Here is a 19,366-nt window from a genome sequence, read left to right as displayed (position 1 = left end):
TTCCAGGTCTCGCAGGTGAGTGCAGCGCTGTGATTGGCTGCCGGGAGCTACCTGAGTGCTACGTCACACGCAGGGGAACACCAGCGTGTCCAGCCTCTGACGTCACAATAGGTGTACGTAAACTTCCGTGTTGGGGTTTTCTACTTTCTGCCGGGAGGCGACGTGCGTCTGAGGGGACTGTGGTTCCGCCGAAGGAAAAGCCCTCCGTTCATCTCCCTGCGGACTGTTTCCAGTCGTAAGATGAGTTTTCACGGACTTCTGTCGGTGGGCGTCGTGTTGATCTGCTGCCTCTCTCTGTGTTTGTCCGCGGCGGAAGACCGAAGCACCACGGCGGCGCTGCGATCCGCCGCCGCCGCCACTGCCAACAGCTCCTCGTCCGGCGTGGTGACCAACTCCACGCACGGCAACGGAAAGGGTCTGTTTAACGACATTAATGTGAACAGCTCCATGATCCAGAGGGCCCTGTACGTCCTCATCGGCTTCACCATGATCGGAGTGCTCTACTTTCTCGTCCGGGCTGTACGGTGAGAGCAGCCGCCGATCCCGCGCCAGCTGCATTTAACTCAGAAACTGGCAAAAACTACGAGAAGCATCGTGAATCAATTAAAGCCGAATTGAAATATGACTATTATAAATTCGGGAAAACGACTTACTTCACGTTGTATACAAAGTGTGCACGAGCAGAGACGCGTAGAAACGTTAAAACAGCGGATTAGTGAAGGGGGGCTGGTCTGACAGGTTTCAACACGCAGGTCGTAAACATGAGATAAACGATTCTGTTGTAATCTTCGTTTAAAGACACACTGAACGTCATGGAATGAATGAGGCAGCATAAACTCCATCATTGAGTCCACCAAATTCAGCCTCTTGGTGTTTATAAGCAGATTTATACAACCTGGGAACTTTTAGACTCTCAAAGTGAAGAGAGGGAACTTTATTTAGGTACGTACGTCTGTTGATAAACATTAACACAGCTGGTTAACGTTTGGTTTTACCATGTACATATGGAGGAATGCCACAGAGGAAACACAGTATAAAACTGCCGATTCATGTTATTGTCAAGCATAATATTTAAGATTTATATAGGCTAATGGGTTTGGTGTTCATAGGTCTAGTGATTTATGTTTTGGACTATAAACTTAGCGCTTACATGACATGGTTGCGAATTCTCTACGTTTTACAAGAGGTGTTGTTTTAAACTTTAAATATTTCTATTAATATTAATATAAATGATTCTAGATTAGAAATATAAATGATTCTAGATTTTAGTTAGTGAGTGTGGATTAGGTTCAGGGGTGGGTTCGATTCTCTATCTGTTCACGAGTCAAATTGTCCTTGAGCAATACGTTGTGTGTGTGAGTGAGTGAATCACAAATGAAAGAAGAGGAGAAATACAAATACAGGAAATATTTCAAAAATTATCAATGTGGAACTATTAAAAAAATATATATTTCATGATTGCCATTGTTATGCCAATACTACAACAACTAATTGATATGTTATCATTTTAAATTTAGATTTATTTTTCAAAATAATTATTTTAATTAACTAGTGATAGTTATTGATGTTAATTAATACTACTACTACTACTAATAATAATAATAATGATAATAATAATAATGCACCATTACGAACTTGAAATGTCAGTGTTTATACATTTTTTTATTATTACTGTTGTTATGATAAAAATAAGAAAAAAGTAGAACAAACTGAAGAAGAAAAGTAAGAATAATGGTTAATGGATTTCATTTATATAGCAAGTTTCCTCAATACACTTGTTACATTACACTGTTAATCACATCCACATCCCGACACTCATATTCACTCACCAAAGAGGCAACTGCCATGCATGGCCCTTAGTCCATCCACTGACAGCAGTTTAGGGTTTGGTGTCTTGCTCAAGGACACTTAGACACATGCTGAGATGGGGAAACAAACCCACAGGCTTCTGAGTGAGAGACAGCCACTCTACCAACCGAGCCACGGCCACACCATTATTATTAATAATACATGTGATGTACATTAATAAAACATGTAATGAAATGAATATATTCAAAAAGAAAATGCTTAAATGTGTTCTGATGTATGTTACATAATGTCTAAATATTAAAAAAAATGATAATAAAAAAGAGAAAACTGCTATAAATAACATTTCTTTTCCGTTTCATTTAAAAATCAATACATAAATGTATTTAATTGTGAAGATAACAAAATCTTTCGGAATGAAGTGTGTTTGAGGACTCGTGTCACACCAGGTTTTTTTAATAACCTCAGCTGAGTAATGTGTTAGACTGTTTTCACTCTTCACTCCAGCCTGCGTCACTCCTGCTTTTTACACTCCTCACTCCTGTTCTTTATTTCACTCCACTACCATCCTTCAGCCGCTCTTCTCCTGTGAAGCAGAGATCCTGTAGATGAAGATCCTATTGATATACTGCCCGTAGACTCTGGTCCCGTTGACCTAGTTCCTGTTGACATTCTTGTAAATGTTTGTTCTGCTTTCCATGTCAGGCTGAAGAAACCCGTCCACAGGAAGAAGTACGGTCTGCTGGCTGAATACGAAGACTCAGTGGAGATGGACGCCATGGAGAGCGACGAGGACGACACGCTGTACGAAGCTCGCAGCCTGCGCAGGTACGGCACAAGTCTGAACCACTGTCTGTGGCCAGGGTCCACTGTCTGTGACCAGTGTCTGTTTGTGACCTGTGCCTATGAGCAATATTTGTGTCCAGTGTCTATGACCAGAGACCACTGTCTGTGACCCATGTCTACTGTCTGTGACCATTGTCTTTGAACAGTGTCTACTCTCTGTCACCAGTGTCTGTGACCAAGGTCCACAGTTATTGGCCAGTGTTTACAATCTGTGACCAGTACCTGTGACTCGGGCCCACTGTCTGTGACTGGTTTCTACTGCCTGTCACCAGGATCTGGGACCAGTGTCTGTGACCATGGTCCACTGTCTGGGACCATTGTCTCCTGTCTCTGACCAGAGCATACCTTCTGTGACCAGTGACTGTGTCCAGAATCCAGTTTATGGGACCAGTGTCTGTGACTAGGGAACACTATCTGTGTCGTTTGTCTTTGACCACTGTCTGTGACCAGGTCCACTGTCTTTGACCAGTGTCTATTAGCAGTGTCAACGTCTACAGTTTTTTTCTACACGTGACCCGGACTTCTGACTGCGGTGTCCCGGTTTCACAACAGAGATCTGGGATCTTTTTCAATTGCAGTTGCACTAAATAACCACTAGAGGGCTCCAGCTCCAGTGAAATGGCTCATGATTGAACTAAATCATTAGTTTTCGTTAGTACTCAGGCAGAAACCTTCAGCCCAGCCTCATCCATTCACACAGGCTGCATGTTGAGAGCCACCGTTTCAGCTGTTAAGTTGCTGATGTGTTCACTCCATGCCTTGCCATAGTTCTTTTTTTGTTGTATGTAAACTCCATCATGCTAGCCTCTGAACCACTAGTAGCTCACTGGCACCGATGCTGGTGGCAGCAGTCTCCCTCCAGGTTCTTCAGGTATTCAGACTGCAGGTGGTCTCTCCTGGATCCAGTGCGGCTGGTGTAGACGTTCACACCCCTAGTGTCTGTGACCAAGGTAAACAGTCTGTGACCAGTGACAGTGACTGGTGTCCTGGACTTCCAGGGTTTCTGGTCTCGGGACTGGAGTCTCTAGACTGAGGTCTCTGGACAGGAGTCTCTGGACTGGAGTCCCTGGACAGGACTCTCTGGACTGGAGTCCCTGGACAGGACTCTCTGGACTGGAGTCTCTGGACAGGAGCCCCTGGACTGAGGTCTCTGGACTGAGGTCTCTGGACTGAGGTCTCTGGACTGAGGTCTCTGGACTGAGGTCTCTGGACTGGAGTCCCTGGACTGAGGTCTCTGGACTGGAGTCTCTGGACTGAGGTCTCTGGACTGGAGTCTCTGGACTGGAGTCTCTGGACTGGGTTCTCTGGACTGAGGTCTCTGGACTGGGGTCTCTGGACTGAGGTCCCTGGACTGAAGTCTCTGGACTGAAGTCTCTGGACTGAGGTCTCTGGACTGGGGTCTCTGGACTGAGGTCTCTGGACAGGAGTCCCTGGACTGGAGTCTCTGGACTGGAGTCTCTGGACTGGGGTCTCTGGACTGAGGTCTCTGGACTGGGGTCTCTGGACTGGGGTCTCTGGACTGGGGTCTCTGGACTGAGGTCTCTGGACTGAGGTCTCTGGACTGGGGTCTCTGGACTGAGGTCTCTGGACTGGAGTCTCTGGACTGGAGTCTCTGGACTGAGGTCTCTGGACTGAGGTCTCTGGACTGGAGTCTCTGGACTGGAGTCTCTGGACTGAGGTCTCTGGACTGAGGTCTCTGGACTGGGGTCTCTGGACTGGAGTCTCTGGACTGGGGTCTCTGGACTGGGGTCCCTGGACTGAGGTCTCTGGACTGAGGTCTCTGGACTGGGGTCTCTGGACTGGGGTCTCTGGACTGAGGTCTCTGGACTGGGGTCCCTGGACTGAGGTCTCTGGACTGAGGTCTCTGGACTGAGGTCTCTGGACTGGAGTCTCTGGACTGGAGTCTCTGGACTGAGGTCTCTGGACTGAGGTCTCTGGACTGGAGTCTCTGGACTGAGGTCTCTGGACTGAGGTCTCTGGACTGGAGTCTCTGGACTGGAGTCTCTGGACTGAGGTCTCTGGACTGGGGTCTCTGGACTGGAGTCTCTGGACTGGGGTCTCTGGACTGGGGTCCCTGGACTGAGGTCTCTGGACTGAGGTCTCTGGACTGGGGTCTCTGGACTGGGGTCTCTGGACTGAGGTCTCTGGACTGGGGTCCCTGGACTGAGGTCTCTGGACTGAGGTCTCTGGACTGAGGTCTCTGGACTGGAGTCTCTGGACTGAGGTCTCTGGACTGAGGTCTCTGGACTGAGGTCTCTGGACTGGAGTCTCTGGACTGAGGTCTCTGGACTGAGGTCTCTGGACTGGGGTCTCTGGACTGGGGTCTCTGGACTGAGGTCTCTGGACTGAGGTCTCTGGACTGGAGTCTCTGGACTGGAGTCTCTGGACTGGGGTCTCTGGACTGAGGTCTCTGGACTGAGGTCTCTGGACTGAGGTCTCTGGACTGGGGCCTCTGGACTGGAGTCTCTGGACTGAGGTCTCTGGACTGAGGTCTCTGGACTGAGGTCTCTGGACTGGAGTCTCTGGACTGGGGTCCCTGGACTGGGGTCTCTGGACTGAGGTCTCTGGACTGAGGTCTCTGGACTGGGGTCTCTGGACTGAGGTCTCTGGACTGAGGTCTCTGGACTGGGGTCTCTGGACTGGGGTCTCTGGACTGAGGTCTCTGGACTGGGGTCTCTGGACTGGGGTCTCTGGACTGAGGTCTCTGGACTGGGGTCTCTGGACTGGGGTCTCTGGACTGGGGTCTCTGGACTGAGGTCTCTGGACTGAGGTCTCTGGACTGAGGTCTCTGGACTGGGGTCTCTGGACTGAGGTCTCTGGACTGAGGTCTCTGGACTGAGGTCTCTGGACTGGAGTCTCTGGACTGAGGTCTCTGGACTGAGGTCTCTGGACTGAGGTCTCTGGACTGGGGTCTCTGGACTGGGGTCTCTGGACTGAGGTCTCTGGACTGAGGTCTCTGGACTGAGGTCTCTGGACTGGAGTCTCTGGACTGAGGTCTCTGGACTGAGGTCTCTGGACTGAGGTCTCTGGACTGGGGCCTCTGGACTGGAGTCTCTGGACTGAGGTCTCTGGACTGGGGTCTCTGGACTGAGGTCTCTGGACTGGGGTCTCTGGACTGGGGTCTCTGGACTGGGGTATCTGGACTGAGGTCTCTGGACTGAGGTCTCTGGACTGAGGTCTCTGGACTGAGGTCTCTGGACTGGGGTATCTGGACTGAGGTCTCTGGACTGAGGTCTCTGGACTGAGGTCTCTGGACTGGACGTTTTTCTTGACAGCCATGCTTGTTGTAATAATCTGTCTTCAGTCTGATCTGAGTGGAGTCACTGATCTGGTTCTCCTCTTCTTCTGAACCCGGGTGCAGATGAGTCTTCGTCCCTCCGGCGGATCGCGGCCGGCCCCTGGACGGGAGAAGGCCGGCACACGGACCAATGACTGCAAACAAGCCAACGGTGTGTCTTTGCCAAAGCGTGGAGCTGCCGACGAGGAGCAGCGGGACTCGGGAGGGGTTTTTGTACGGGTGCTGTCGGAGTCACTGTGCCATGACTCGTCTTGTTGGCCAAATGTTTTTCCTCTGTTGATTCTTTTGTTCCCTCCTCTCCTCGCTGAGAGTTTCTTGCGTTGGTTTCCACTCCGAGTCGCCCCGCGAGCTGCGCACATCGGGACCTTGTCCTCCCGACGGTCTTGGACCAGCAGCTGGGAAGAACTCACCACTTTTGATTCACTCCCTGCTGGAAGGTGAAAACGACGAATGTGATTTATGTTCACCTCCGCGCTGCACCTGAAGGACGAAACCAAAAATTGTACTTTGATTAAAAAAAGAGAAAACTTGACAAACTGACTGCTCTTTTTCCTTCAGTTCCAATACATGACAGGATGGACGTCCGGGAGTATTTTTCTATATGTGTGCACGTGCCTGAAAAGAAGATTACAAATATACGTCTGAAAAAGACAAAACTAAAGCCATAACGAACTTAATTGAACAAGGACTTAAGTTTGTCTCTGTTCCGGATGGAAAGTTAAAGCAGTTCCACTGACAGCAGTGAGGGTTTTTTGTTCTGTGACGAGCCGCTGGCTGTTTTCTATCAAATGAGAGGCACAAGATTCCAGGAAGGATCAGATTCATGACCCCGCCTCACAGGTACAGTTAGTCCCTCAGTAACAGCGTGGCTCTAATGTCCACAGCTCTGTTTTGGGTTTTCTGTGGAGCATTTTTGAAGCAAACCAGCACTTTGTTGTCTTTAATGTTTCTTGGACTTCGCTGCTCTGAGTTAGCCATAGATTCAGACCAGGACAGAGAGGAGTGTGGAGAGAGGCCTGCTGGGAGTTTTTAAAGGGTGGAGCTAGATGGCTGAATTTAACCCCACGTTCCACACACACCGGCCCCGGGCCTGGTGCTGCAGTCGGACTCTGGAGACCAGGTACCTGACCGATTGGTCTTAGTTTTTATTTTGACCTGCTGCTGCTAACCGGGCGGCAGCCGGAGTCCAGGGAGTCCAGGGACGTCCGCAAGGACAGACCACCAAGCCTGACGTTACTATGGTGACCGTCAACTCTAAAACTACCAGGACCAGGAGAATCTGGACCAGGACCAGGTCCAGGACCAGAGGAATCTGGAACTGGCACCGGGACCAGGACCAGGAGAATCTGGAACTGAGACCAGGACCAGAGGGATCTGGACTGGTGATGAGCTGGTGATGAACTGGTGATGAGCTGGTGATGAACTGGTGAAATGTTTCTCAGCTTTAACTCAGATACTCTTCAGTGTCTCCAGTGAAAAGGGATTGACTCACATGAATTCATGTGTTCATGTGTTAATGAGCACAATGTTGTATTTCAACCGTTTACAGTCACAGAAAGTGTTTACACGCTGTTTAAATAAAAACTGTTTTATGAAAGTCTCAAAGTCATTACTGTGTGAAGAACAAAGACAAAAACACAGATTAGGTTTTGTGAAAACAGAAGCAGGTACATTCACTCTTTAGTTTTATTGTTCTCAATATTCAGGTTGGAGGAAAGTCATAATTAAAAATCATATATATGTACATTATATATTTATACGGTGGTCTCTTTTGCTGGCTGGAGGCAGAGTCTATAGAAGCAGTTCAGTCTTTCCTCCCTGAATTGCTGTGAAACCTTGTTTAACTGATCAGTATAAAGAGCTGTGAGGATGACTCTCATTAAATATCACATTTGAGTCCGTATTAAACCACAGAGAAGTCGGACTGCGTCATCTATCAGAGGCATTAAGGTCTGTACTCTCAGACTGTTGGGGAACCTTCTTTGAAAACCAGTGTTTAAATGGTGGACGTTTGCAGAATGTAATTGCAATATGTTTAAGTTCTTATAAATCATTGAGGTGCATGAGTTTCACATTAAAGCAGATTTTAGAATAAAAACAGTCTCCAGGAAGCCATGGATGCATCTGCATCTGTAACAAGGAGCCGCAGAGCGACAGCGGTGAGCATTTCAATCAGAACAGTGTAATATTATGTCCAGGTAGTTGTTTGTTTTCAATTAAGACAAAAAATCTTGTTTTGTTTTTTCTCCCCTCCATAGTGTTGCAATTTATCAGCTTGTGCTTGTAAAAGAGTGTACACTTCATTTTCACTCTGGTTTGGTTTGGTTTGGTTTCACGCTGTAGCTTTGAGAGCATTACTTGTCCTGCAATTACAGCAGCCGCTCGTTTGGGGGCGCTGTCGCTCGAAATAAACAGCGGAGAGACAAGAATGAAAAAAAATTAAAGAAAAAAAAAGGAAACAAGACATGAAAGGGGAAGAAAGAAAATGAAAAAAATGAAGAAAAAAGAAGGTGAAGGTAAAATAGGAAAAACAAGGAAATGAAACAGGAAACGATCGATAGAAAAACACCAAAGAAAATCAAGAAAAAGGGCAAAAACAAACAGAGGAAAATATTTCTACAGCTAGAATCAGCATTACCAGAGGAAAACAGACAGTGAATGTTAGCAGGTGAGCCGGCTGTAAAAGATATTTAATCTGGGCAAAGCTGGAAAATCCACAGGGAAAAAGACCTTTAAAAACAGCTTTTATTTTTAATGATCCTGTTCCCGTTCATCAATGCAACCTCTTTTTGTGTATGTATAATGGTCTTACTTTAGTTTCTTCATTATTTCAGACAGTCGACATGTTTTCCGGCTCCAGACAGATTTTATTGAGGAGGAAAGCTGAGAGGAAAACAGCTCAGTAATGTAACAGAGTGAAGCCTCTTTACTCGCTCCACGTTCCGTAACCTCAGATAGAGACGGGGTTCACACAGACTGGGTGAATTATTGACAAACACAAACACACCTCCGTCTGAAAGCTGATCTGGACTCAGATCTCACAGATCCACGTGATCACTGGAGTTAACAGAGCGAAGAGAGGAAGTGAGCAGCTCCACAGATAAAGAGGAAGTGAGCGTGTGTTTCAGGAAGCATTTCACACAGTGACAATGACAGCCACGTTATGCACTCAGCCACTGAGAATAACTGTTCCACTCTGTTCCAATACTTGCTCCACGTCAGTTTATTTTGTTATTTATTTTTTTTTTCGGGTAGTAACTGGAAGGATTACACTGGAGGAATTCCTTCATGCCTTCCAGGAAACTGCAACCAGCAGATCCACGAGGAGAGAAGCGGCAGCAGGACGTGAAAACACACCAGCAGCAGCAGCAGCACTGCAGTGATTAGCTCTCTTTTCTCACAGCAAGAAGGGCCTGGGTTCAGATACCGCCCGGGGCCGCTCTGTGTGGAGTTTGCATGTTCTCCCTGTGTGTGTGTGTGTGGGTTCAATCTGGGGCTCCCTGAGACAGTGGTGAACCGTCCAGGTGGACCCTGCCCTTGCCCAAAAGCAGCTGGGAATGGCTCCAGCAACCCGCCTCACCGAACAGGACAAGCGGCCAGAAAATGGACTTAAGGTGCAGTATTGCTCGGTGGGACAGGACTTTTATTTTGAAAAGTCTGAGCATGTTGATGATGCAACACAAAGCAGAGAGGGCTTGTTAACCTCCACCCCCCCACCTCCACCTCTACCTCCACCTCTCCTTCACCACAAACCAGAGAGGGCTGGACTGCTGCAGCTGACCAATCAGAGACCTTTCTCTCATGTCTGCTCAGCCTCCAGCAAACACCTCCACCCTCCACCCTCCACCTCCACCTCTACTTCCATCTCCCCTCTCAAACATCATTCTCCAACCTCCACCTTCCACCTCCACATCCACCTCCACCTCTAGCTCTACCTCCAACCTCTACCTCCCCCTTCACCCTCCACCTCCACCTCCACCTTCAACCTCCACCCTCCACCTCCACCTCCACCTCTAGCTCTAGCTCTACCACCCCCTCCCCCTCCAACCTCCACCTCCACCTCTAGCTCTAGCTCTACCTCCCCCTCCCCCTCCCCCTCTACCTCCACCTCCCAGCTGGCCTCAGATTAGCCTTTCTGAACTCCTCATCTCTTACAGTGTGAGTATCCAGAGGACCACCTGCACAAACCAGACCTGTGGCTCTGATCATCACAGCCTCTTCAGGCTGACCTGCGACCCGCCGGAAGCCTCTGGCTGTTCATTAACGGACAGAGGACACGGGCCCCTCATGAGGTGAAGAAAACTCATAAACCAAGTCATCATCATCGTCATTATTATTATTATTATTATTATTATTATTATTATTATTATTATTATTATTATTATTATTATTATAATGAGGAGGAGGAGGAGGAGGAGGAGGAAGACACGACGCTGTCAGCTCTAGAGGTCGTGACAGAGGAAAACACGACTCCACGCTCCTGGGGAGGGTGTCTCTGGGGGGTGGGGTCCTCTTGGAGGGGGGGTCTCGCTATGGACGCGGTCTCCGTGGAAACGGGGCGTCACGACACGCGGGCCGCAGATATAAAAGCACGCAGCGGGACGGAGCGTCCACACAGCGCGAGACTGCCCCAGCGAGACAGAGGGACCACCGGGACTCCACAGGAACTCCACAGGACCCCCGCCGGACCCCCTCCACCGGACCGGACCATGCAGCGCAGCCCCCAGGTGATGGACCCCGCACGGCACGCGCGCCACATGAAGTCCAGGTGAGAAAACGAAGCTTCAGACACTGTAAGTGTGTCTGATTGAACTGACGCTAACGGGCTGAGTGGCTGTCGGTTCATTAATCTGCTTGTGCAGAAACTAAAACTGTCTTTTTCATTTAATAGCCTTTTGTTTTTATCTGTGCTCGAGTTACATTTGATTTATTTTGTTCCAGTCTGAGCAGGATGAACATTATTAATGTGAATGAAACACCATGATCAATTATTTAAATTAATTGCATTTTGTGATTTGTGTGTGTGTGTGTGTGTGTGTGTGTGTGTGTGTGTGTGTGTGTGTGTGTGTGTGTGTGTGTGTGTGTGTGTGTGTTTGCGTTTGCAGGAATGAGCGTACAGGCTTCAGAGCTGACCCCTGTGAGACCCCCACTGCTGCAGGTCAGTTCATAAATCACTCTACAGCCGTAAACCTTCATGACAGAGGAAGAGCTACTCAGTAACCGAATTATAGGCTACAGTCACACGAAAATAAATAAAATAGCTAAAAGATCTCCAAATAAAATCTGCAATTTGGATTTAATTGAAGCAAACACCAAGATCCATTAAGGGGCCTAATGTGCTAAAATTGTGGGGAAAAGATTTCCAGACCTCAGAAAAGGCCTGCAAAAGGTGACAACATGATTAAGTTTATGACATTTCATAAATAACCTCAGTTTCTGTCAAGAAATTGAGATGTTTTTGTCTTTTTAACTCTTCTTAAACAGCTTTTTGGAGGTGAAAAAGTCCTAGAAAGCAGCACTTTAGGTCATAAAGGCTGCATGTTTTTATATGTATTTCACACTGATTTTCAAAATCGATTGCTAAACAAATAAATACATTCTCTAAATAACAAATTAAGTTTAGTCTAGATGAATGGATAAAAATTCACACTTATTGAATCTGCATTTAGTAAAATTAAATACATGTAACATGTAAACATTTACATGAAAACATGAATAACTGACATAAAAACGAATTCAATAAATAGATAAATGAATAAATACCTATATAACTAAACTATATCATGGAGAAAACAATATATAACCACTCTTAATTATGAAAATAATTATAAACAACACAAATAAATAGATAAGTAAGTTATACCAAAATCTAAATTACTAACTGACTAATGACTAACTTTTTTCTTGAATAACTTATAGCTAACTGAATGACAGTCACAATGACTAACTCAATTAATCACTAACTAGATGAACTAACCAACTAGTCAACAAACCCACTAGCTGACACTAGATAAATGAAAAAAAAAAGATGACTGATCAGCTGGAAAAACTAATCAACCAATCAATCAATAGATAAATACAAAGAAAATCTTACAATATTTAAATAAATAGGTACGCCTCCTTTTTATAAACAGCAGTTATTTAATTTTAAAATCACATTAAGCGTCTTGTGGACTGTCTGCCCCTCGCTGCTGCTGCTGTCATGCTGACCTCCTCCACCAGGGGGCAGCGGTCATGACCTCCCGCTGCAGTCCGGGTCTTTCTGAGCGTCCCTCTGGTCTGGTTCCCCCCGCAGGCGGCCCCCCTCTCCGGGTCTACACCAACAGCCGCGAGCGCTGGCGGCAGCGGAACGTGAACGGCGCCTTCACAGAGCTGAGGCGCCTCCTGCCCACCCACCCGCCCGACCGCAAGCTCAGCAAGAAGGAGGTGCTGAGCCGCGCCCTGCGCTACATCTCCTTCCTGGACCAGCTGCTGTCGGACCAGGACCACCAGAGGAGGGCAGCGGCCCCCCGGCACCGGGCGGACAGCGTGGAGGAAGAGGAGGAGGAGGAAGAGGAGGAGGAGCAGGAGAGCCGGGGTGACGTCCTGCAGGAGCTCCACCTGGACAGCTGGTAGGGGGAGGAGGCCTCAGGGTCTCTGGGAGATCAGGACTCCTGCAGGACCGCAGAGAACCTGAGGCTCCAGTTCTGCTCCAGATGTCTGGAGAACATCTGTGGACTCTTTGAAACCGTGCGAGCGTCTAGAAAGGTAGAAAAATATTTTTTAGTCTTAGAAAAGACTCTGGACTGAAGTCCGACGTTTTATTCCCACGTCAGAATGACATTTCACAGACAGACTGAGTGAATCTTGAGGATGAAAGCATGAACTCTCTGGACTTTGACGCCTTCTGACTGAAAGCTACAACCAAAGTCAGATCAGAGTGACATCTGAGAGTCTTCATGTTGTCTCTGTTGACCTGACCTGGGCTGGAGCGGCGCCACCTGGAGGCCGGCGTTTCGGCGTTTTTGAAGCCATAGACATGCGTTCAGACCGGTTCAGACGTCCGTTCGAGTGGGTCTGTGTCTGATGTGAGAATGCTCCTGTTGTTTCCTGGGCCAGTGGACGGAGCTCATGTGATATTCACATGTTCAGCAGCGCTGGATGCCTTTCCTACAAAGTCCTGATCCTGTCAGATCACCGACGATCCCGTAACCAGATTCAGGTTCCTTCATGTTGAAGGGACTTTTGGTGCTATATAAATAATGTTTTTATCGTGAATTCTTGGTAGTTAGTTCATTGTCCACTGCTGAATGTTTTCTGTGCATGTGCACAAATGTGATGTTTGTAAGAAAACGGATTAATAAAGTTTTGTTTTCAGAAGATTTCTGTCCATTTCTAGAAAGTTATTGACCATCAGGGAAATCAGTCTATGAATGAATGAGCTTCATTTTATACTCATGAAACAGATGAAGGCTCTGACGTATTTACACACACATCTTTGTGGTTTATGTTCCTTCTGCTATACTGGGTAGCAATAAACATTTTAATTCTATTTAATTCCAATTTTCAGGAATAAAATCAATTCCTTGAGATAATCATGACACATTAAGAAAAATCTGAATTTTTTAAGCACAAAGGTTCTTTTAAGATTCTTTAATATTAATGACAATGACCAAAGTACCACAGACTGTCAGTTAAGTTCTGCCAAAATATCAGGGACATCAAGTGGAGGAGGAAGACGGTCGGTTCTGGAGCCAAGATAGATAGATAGATAGATAGATAGATAGATAGATAGATAGATACTTTATTAATCTCCTAGAGAAATTCACATTTGCAGCAGCTTTACCAGGTGGAAACACAGAGGTAGCAGTATGTACCTGAGTTTGGAGAATACTAAAACTTATAAAAACCCACAGAACAACAGATTACAGCACTTTATAAAATATAAATATAACGTTAGTGAATACAGTACAATAGCCAACATGCAGATGTAAGTGTGTAATAAAGTGTGTGTGTGTGTGTGTGTGTGTGTGTGTGTGTGTGTGTGTGTGTGTCTCAAGGTGCGTGGTGTGTGTCGGCCCAGGCTCGGTTATTGCTTAACCGTCTACATGCTACATAGAGTTTCTAGGCTCACACACCAGGGATGCTACATGCTAAACATGTTTAAAGTCTGACTGATACGCTCATCAACAGCGAGCTGGGTTCCTCGGTCGGGCTACAAACTGCACTGTGTGGATTTGGATTTCACTTATGCTGCACTTTTCCACAGCTTGAACAGTCCCCAGAGCGCTTCACGCTGTTTATCACTTTCAGCCATTCACTTGTTCACCCGTTCACTAGAGATGCACGGATGGCTTTTTTTTCCCATCCTGCTGATCTCCCTTGAAAAGGCCAACAGGCTATTGCCTGACCAAAAAGTGATTTTCTGTCATATTCATTCGTTTCTTTGCGGTTGGAATAATATTTAAAATGTTGGGGTTTTTTTTTTTTTTTTTTTTTTTTTTGTTGAGTGCTTCAACCATAACCCACCCGAATGTAATTAAAATCTTACTTTTTTTGACACGTCATCCGCCCGATCCACGGTTATCCGCAGGCTCCGCGGTTGCAACCGCAATCCACACATCTCTACCGTTCACCCATCAGTGGAGTGCTCGGTGCTCACTCCACCTGTTTGGGAGCACTTTGGGAGACAATCTTGCTCAAGGTCACTTCCATATGTAGACAGAAAGGGAATTGCACCCGCAGCTTTCCGATTGACAGACAGTCCGCTCAAGCAGCAGTAATTGAAGAGCGCTGAGTTGTTGATGCAGAGCTGGCTGACAGCAGCACACAGCCTCCAGGTGGTGTTTGCTGATGGACACTAAATGAGGTTTTATGGTGTTTCAATGTACTGGTGTCTGTACTCAGTATTGGCAAGTAGTTACAGGTCAGTACTCGTACTCGTCTCTTAAAAAACAGGTGTTTGTACATGCCTAGTTTTCACCAATACAATGAAAAGTGTTTCTGTGTTTCTCCAACGAATAACAATTCTTACAAGCTCTCATGTGGTACTGTGAATTTTTAGCAACATTTTTAGCCTAACCCTAACCCATTCTGAACATAAGACAATAATTCTTTCTCTTGTTTTCATAGTAAAACATGAACACTTCTTATTCAATTACTTGTCTATCTGGACTAATGAGAGTCAAAAGTCACTGGAAATGGGAACATTTCCAATAGTGTAGCGCAGGAGGAGGAGGAGGAGGAGGAGGAGACAATGCCAGCAGGTCCCAGAGGAGGCAGGAAGGCGTGTTTCAATTAGGGAGAGCTGGTGTGAGGATCCATCAGCCTCTGTTCACACACTTTATCTGATGCTCAGCTCAGACAATCACTAGAAAGACAGAAAAAAAAAACAATTCTATCAACAAAACAGTCCTTAACCAGGAGACAAGCTGAGCCGTCGCTGAACCCCCTCCTCCTCCTCCTCCTCCTCCTCCTCATTCAGGGTTTTACAGCCTGAACTCATGTCCATGCCTTCTTCATGTTCATGTCAACCTGCACATTCAGTTAAGTGTCATTTTTAACCACCTCTATGCTGACGACTTCCAGCTGTACTGTTCATTCACAGCTTGTGAATTCCACCGACTGTCTTGTTTAAAAACTTGTCTATCAGAAATCAAGACATGGCCTAAATGTCAACTGTCTTCAGTTAAACAGTGACAAAACAGAGCTTTAATCTTAGCTCCAGAGAATGTGATCTCAGATATTAGACAACGCCTCAGCTTTTTGGACAGCGCTGATGAGTCTAATGTCAGAAATCTGGTCATCAAACTCGATGTCGAGCCTGACTCCAACCAGCTGGTGAGAAACTGTTTTCATCACTTGAGGAACATCTCTAAACTCAGATTGGTGGTGTCCAGAACTCAGCTTGAGATGGTTATTCATGCTTTTATCGCTACACGCTTAGACTATTGCAACAGTCTTTTATTTCATTAAAACAAATCATCTCTGGACCTCCTTCAGACTGTCCAAAATGCTGCTGCAAGACTTTTCACCCAAGGCCCCACAAATTGTAGTTTTCACATTTCGATCATAACATGAATCAGACTCATCAATATATCGCCAACCTTCTGAAACCTTACTCTTCGTCCCATAACTTGAGGTCCACAGGTCAGAAGCTCCTCTTAGCCCCACCCTCTCCATTCTCTTCCACTGTCTCTATGCAGTACAGACTCTGTTGACGCTTTTAAAAACCAGCTGCAGACACTTTTATACAGGAAGGCTTTTAAACTGTAACCATCTTGTTAAGTTTAACTGTGTATTTGTGTTTTATTGTGTTTACTGATAAGCGCTTTGTTGTTCTTTACCTGTGAAAGATGCTATATAACTGAAGTTTACTTATTTCCATACAACATATAGAGTCTACCCCCTGAACCAGGGTCCAAGTGCCTACCTATAGAAGCCATTTATCATTTCTTTAATTGACCACCAGGGGGAGCAGGAGAAGCGAACGTACATTAGGAGCGCACAGGTGATTAGCTGCAGGTGTGAAGAGAGGGACAGCTGACAGTCTTTTGACCGTGTCTGATCGGTGTGTGGATGGTGTTTGTCCGGCTTATGGAGGCGAAACGTGTGAGCTTCCTGCTCCGACTGTCACCTGTGAACAGTGGATTTGTGAACGCCAAGGGAAATAAATGGGACGCAGCACCCAAAGATTGAGAAAGTGTGGGACTCACCGATAGACTCGCCGTCCGAGACGATTCTCCCTCTCCACCCTCAGGAACTCAAAATGTATCAGCCCAGATCAATCAATCAATCAATCAATTTATTTTTGTACAGCCCAGTATCACAACAACAGCTGCCTCAGAGGCTTCAAGATGTTACATTGGTTGGTAAAAATAAAAACAGTGAATAAGCATAATGTTAATATGTCAAATTCACAGTAACGAGACAAAACAAAGCAACCACCGCCTTAGACCCTCACATCCGGCAAGAAAAAACTCCAAAAACCCAGTGGGAAAAGAAGAAATCTTGGGGAGAACCACAGTATGGAAGGATCCCTCTCCCAGGGACGGACAGCTTTGGCAACAGCTAGCATGAGACAATAAGAAGTAAAGCCTAGGACAATGTTGAGTACAGTCCGTTGGACGGTCCAGCACAAGAACCACGGATCCCAGAAGTAGAATCGAAGCCAGTCCGCGGGCACAGCACCGACAGGAGTGTCCTCCCGGTCCGGCCGGAGCTTGTTCGTAGGCCCTCGTAATAATGGAGTCAGCAACTGAAACTCAAGAAGACTCCCCCTCGAACGGGGGGACAACAGGTGAAAAGCAATGAATGGACTAAAGGGAATAACATTCAGACATTAGAGGATAGAGCTCAGTGCACCGTACTTCCCACAGCATTCTAGCTCCTAGGGCAGCTTTTAATGATGATGGTTTAGAGTCCCTAGCTGACCTGATCATAGGCTGCATCGAAGAGAAACGTCTTGAGCCTAACCTTAAATGTGGAGACTGTGTCTGCCTCTTTGACACCACTTGGAAGCTGGTTCCATAAAAACGGTGCCTGATAGCTAAAGGCTCTTCCACCTAGTGTCCTTTTAGAGACTCTAGGAGTCACAGATGGGCCTACTGGTGTAAAAGAAAGATCTTCTCAGGAGGAAGAGGCAAGACATGATGTCAAGTTTACAGAAATCACAGAAGAGGCCGTGACACACTCTGACTTCTCTCCCTATGTAAAAACACATGAAGAGCTCAGAACAGATTTCAAAAAGAACCAGCTCAAAGATGAACTGTGCTTTAAAGAACTCCGAAAACAGGAACAGTGATCAAAGATTCCGCTTGAGCTGGACCTGAACAGGGATCAGCTGCCAGCCGAGAGAGCCCTTGGCCTTCGTTGGCGCATCAGGACAGATGCTTTCAAGTTCAAGACGGCGCTCAAGAAACAATCCCATAATCGATGTGGGATTCTGTCAGTGGTGAGCTCAGTATACACTCTGTTGGGACTTAATGCACCACTCACACTTCCAGCGAAGCTCATGCTACAGGATCTGTGTCGGAGAGGCTGTGGATGGGATGATCACATTTCCTCACCTCTCCCAGAGCAATGGATCAAATGGTTAAGAGACGAACTTCCTGGAGGCCACAGACGTGGCAGCTGGAGGTATGAGCAACGACTGAATCAAAATGGTGATCAACGTCACCATGCCCTCTATGCTGAAATACGAAATCCACCGTGTCGGCCGGAGGGCTTGTACTGGACGTTCCATGTCTTCGATGTAGGAGGCAGAGAGGACACTCTGAAGGAGGAAGTGAAGGCAGCAAGGAGCAGGATGAAGGCCCCAGAGCTGCCTCCACATGTCTCGAGGCTCAGAGACTCCAGCCCTGAACTATGGCAAAAGACATTGAAGTCCTAATGGAAATGGAAGTTTGAAGTGCTGTAATGAGAGTGGATTACTGTGTTCTTCACTACTTTAAACTAAACCTAGTGAACTGGACAGGCTGGTGCAAACCCTGTCTTCTAAAGGAGGCTGCAACATGGGTTGCAGTTTATGAAATATTATGGGTATAATGCATTTTTGGCTGGTATTTCTTTTTGAGTTCATTGCTTTATTTGAAATGATTTGTTTGGCTCCCTTATGTAATTATGTTTTGAATTGTTATGTCTTCCTGACATGAACAATTAGGGGCCGGTGTGTAGGAGCCGTTTGTCATTTCTTTAATTGACCACCAGGGGGAGCAGGAGGGGTGAAGGTAATATAAGGAGGGCACAGATGATTAGCTGCAGGTGTGCAGAGAGGGACAGCTGGCTGTCTTTGTGTCTAATCGGCGTGTGGATGGTGTTTGTCCGGCTTATGGAAGTGAAACATGTGAGCTTTCCTGCTGTGACTGTCACCTGTGAACAGTGTGGACACGCGTCCGAGACGATTCTCCCTCTCCACCCTCAGGAACTCAAAGTGTATCATCCCAGATAGGGAATGGGCTGTACACTACCCCCGACCTGAACCAGGGTCCGAGTCCCTACCCCCCTTGACCTGAACCAGGGTCCGAGTCCCTACTCTCCGAGGAATGGAGAATGGAGGAATATCTATCGGATGAAGATGTTGTGGACGTGGAGGAGTGGCGAGAGTGGACCATGATTAAACTAATGAGTTTTTGGATGATTAAAGCCGTTTTAGGAGCAGCGTTACATGCCCCGTCTTTTAGCTGTATACGGATGTCCGCCGCTTGATTTTGGATCTACATTTCTCCCGAAGCACTGTTTGGATCAGAAAAGCCTTCTGGGTGAGTATATTGTTCTACCTCACTCTATAAACAACATGCAAACTGTTTAAACCGTACATTTCCTCTAACCTATAAAGCCCTGAACAACCAGGCCCCATCACATCTTAAGCAGTTATTAGTCCCATACTGTCCCAGGAGAACGCTTCGTTCTCAGAGTGCTGGTCTGCTGGAGGTTCCT

At 46.6% G+C, this 19,366-nt stretch overlaps 1 protein-coding gene and 1 long non-coding RNA gene across 2 annotated transcripts in view; one reads left to right on the top strand and one right to left on the bottom strand.

Moving 5' to 3' along the window:
* Nucleotides 1–19,366, bottom strand: part of LOC115382260 (uncharacterized) — a 425,955-nt gene that overhangs the window by 39,595 nt on the left and 366,994 nt on the right. The gene's annotated exons all lie outside the window — the stretch shown is intronic.
* On the top strand, nt 123–6,482 carry fam174c (family with sequence similarity 174 member C). Its single transcript, XM_030083956.1, has 3 exons — nt 123–524; nt 2,512–2,634; nt 6,014–6,482. The coding sequence occupies exons 1-3, from the start codon at nt 241–243 to the stop codon at nt 6,015–6,017; spliced, it is 411 nt and encodes a 136-aa protein (XP_029939816.1). The 5' UTR covers nt 123–240; the 3' UTR covers nt 6,018–6,482.

The sequence above is a fragment of the Salarias fasciatus genome, chromosome 23 (genome assembly GCF_902148845.1).
Source record: "Salarias fasciatus chromosome 23, fSalaFa1.1, whole genome shotgun sequence".
NCBI lineage: Eukaryota > Metazoa > Chordata > Actinopteri > Blenniiformes > Blenniidae > Salarias > Salarias fasciatus.
The sequence above is the reverse complement of the archived record's forward strand: the minus strand, read 5'-3'. Positions and strand labels throughout refer to the sequence as shown.

Coding starts and splice junctions, on each gene's coding strand:
- fam174c (XM_030083956.1), top strand. CDS start 241: ATGAGTTTTCACGGACTTCTGTCGGTGGGCGTCGTGTTGATCTGCTGC. Junction 525..2,511: donor TTTCTCGTCCGGGCTGTACG/GTGAGAGCAGCC, acceptor TTTCCATGTCAG/GCTGAAGAAACCCGTCCACA.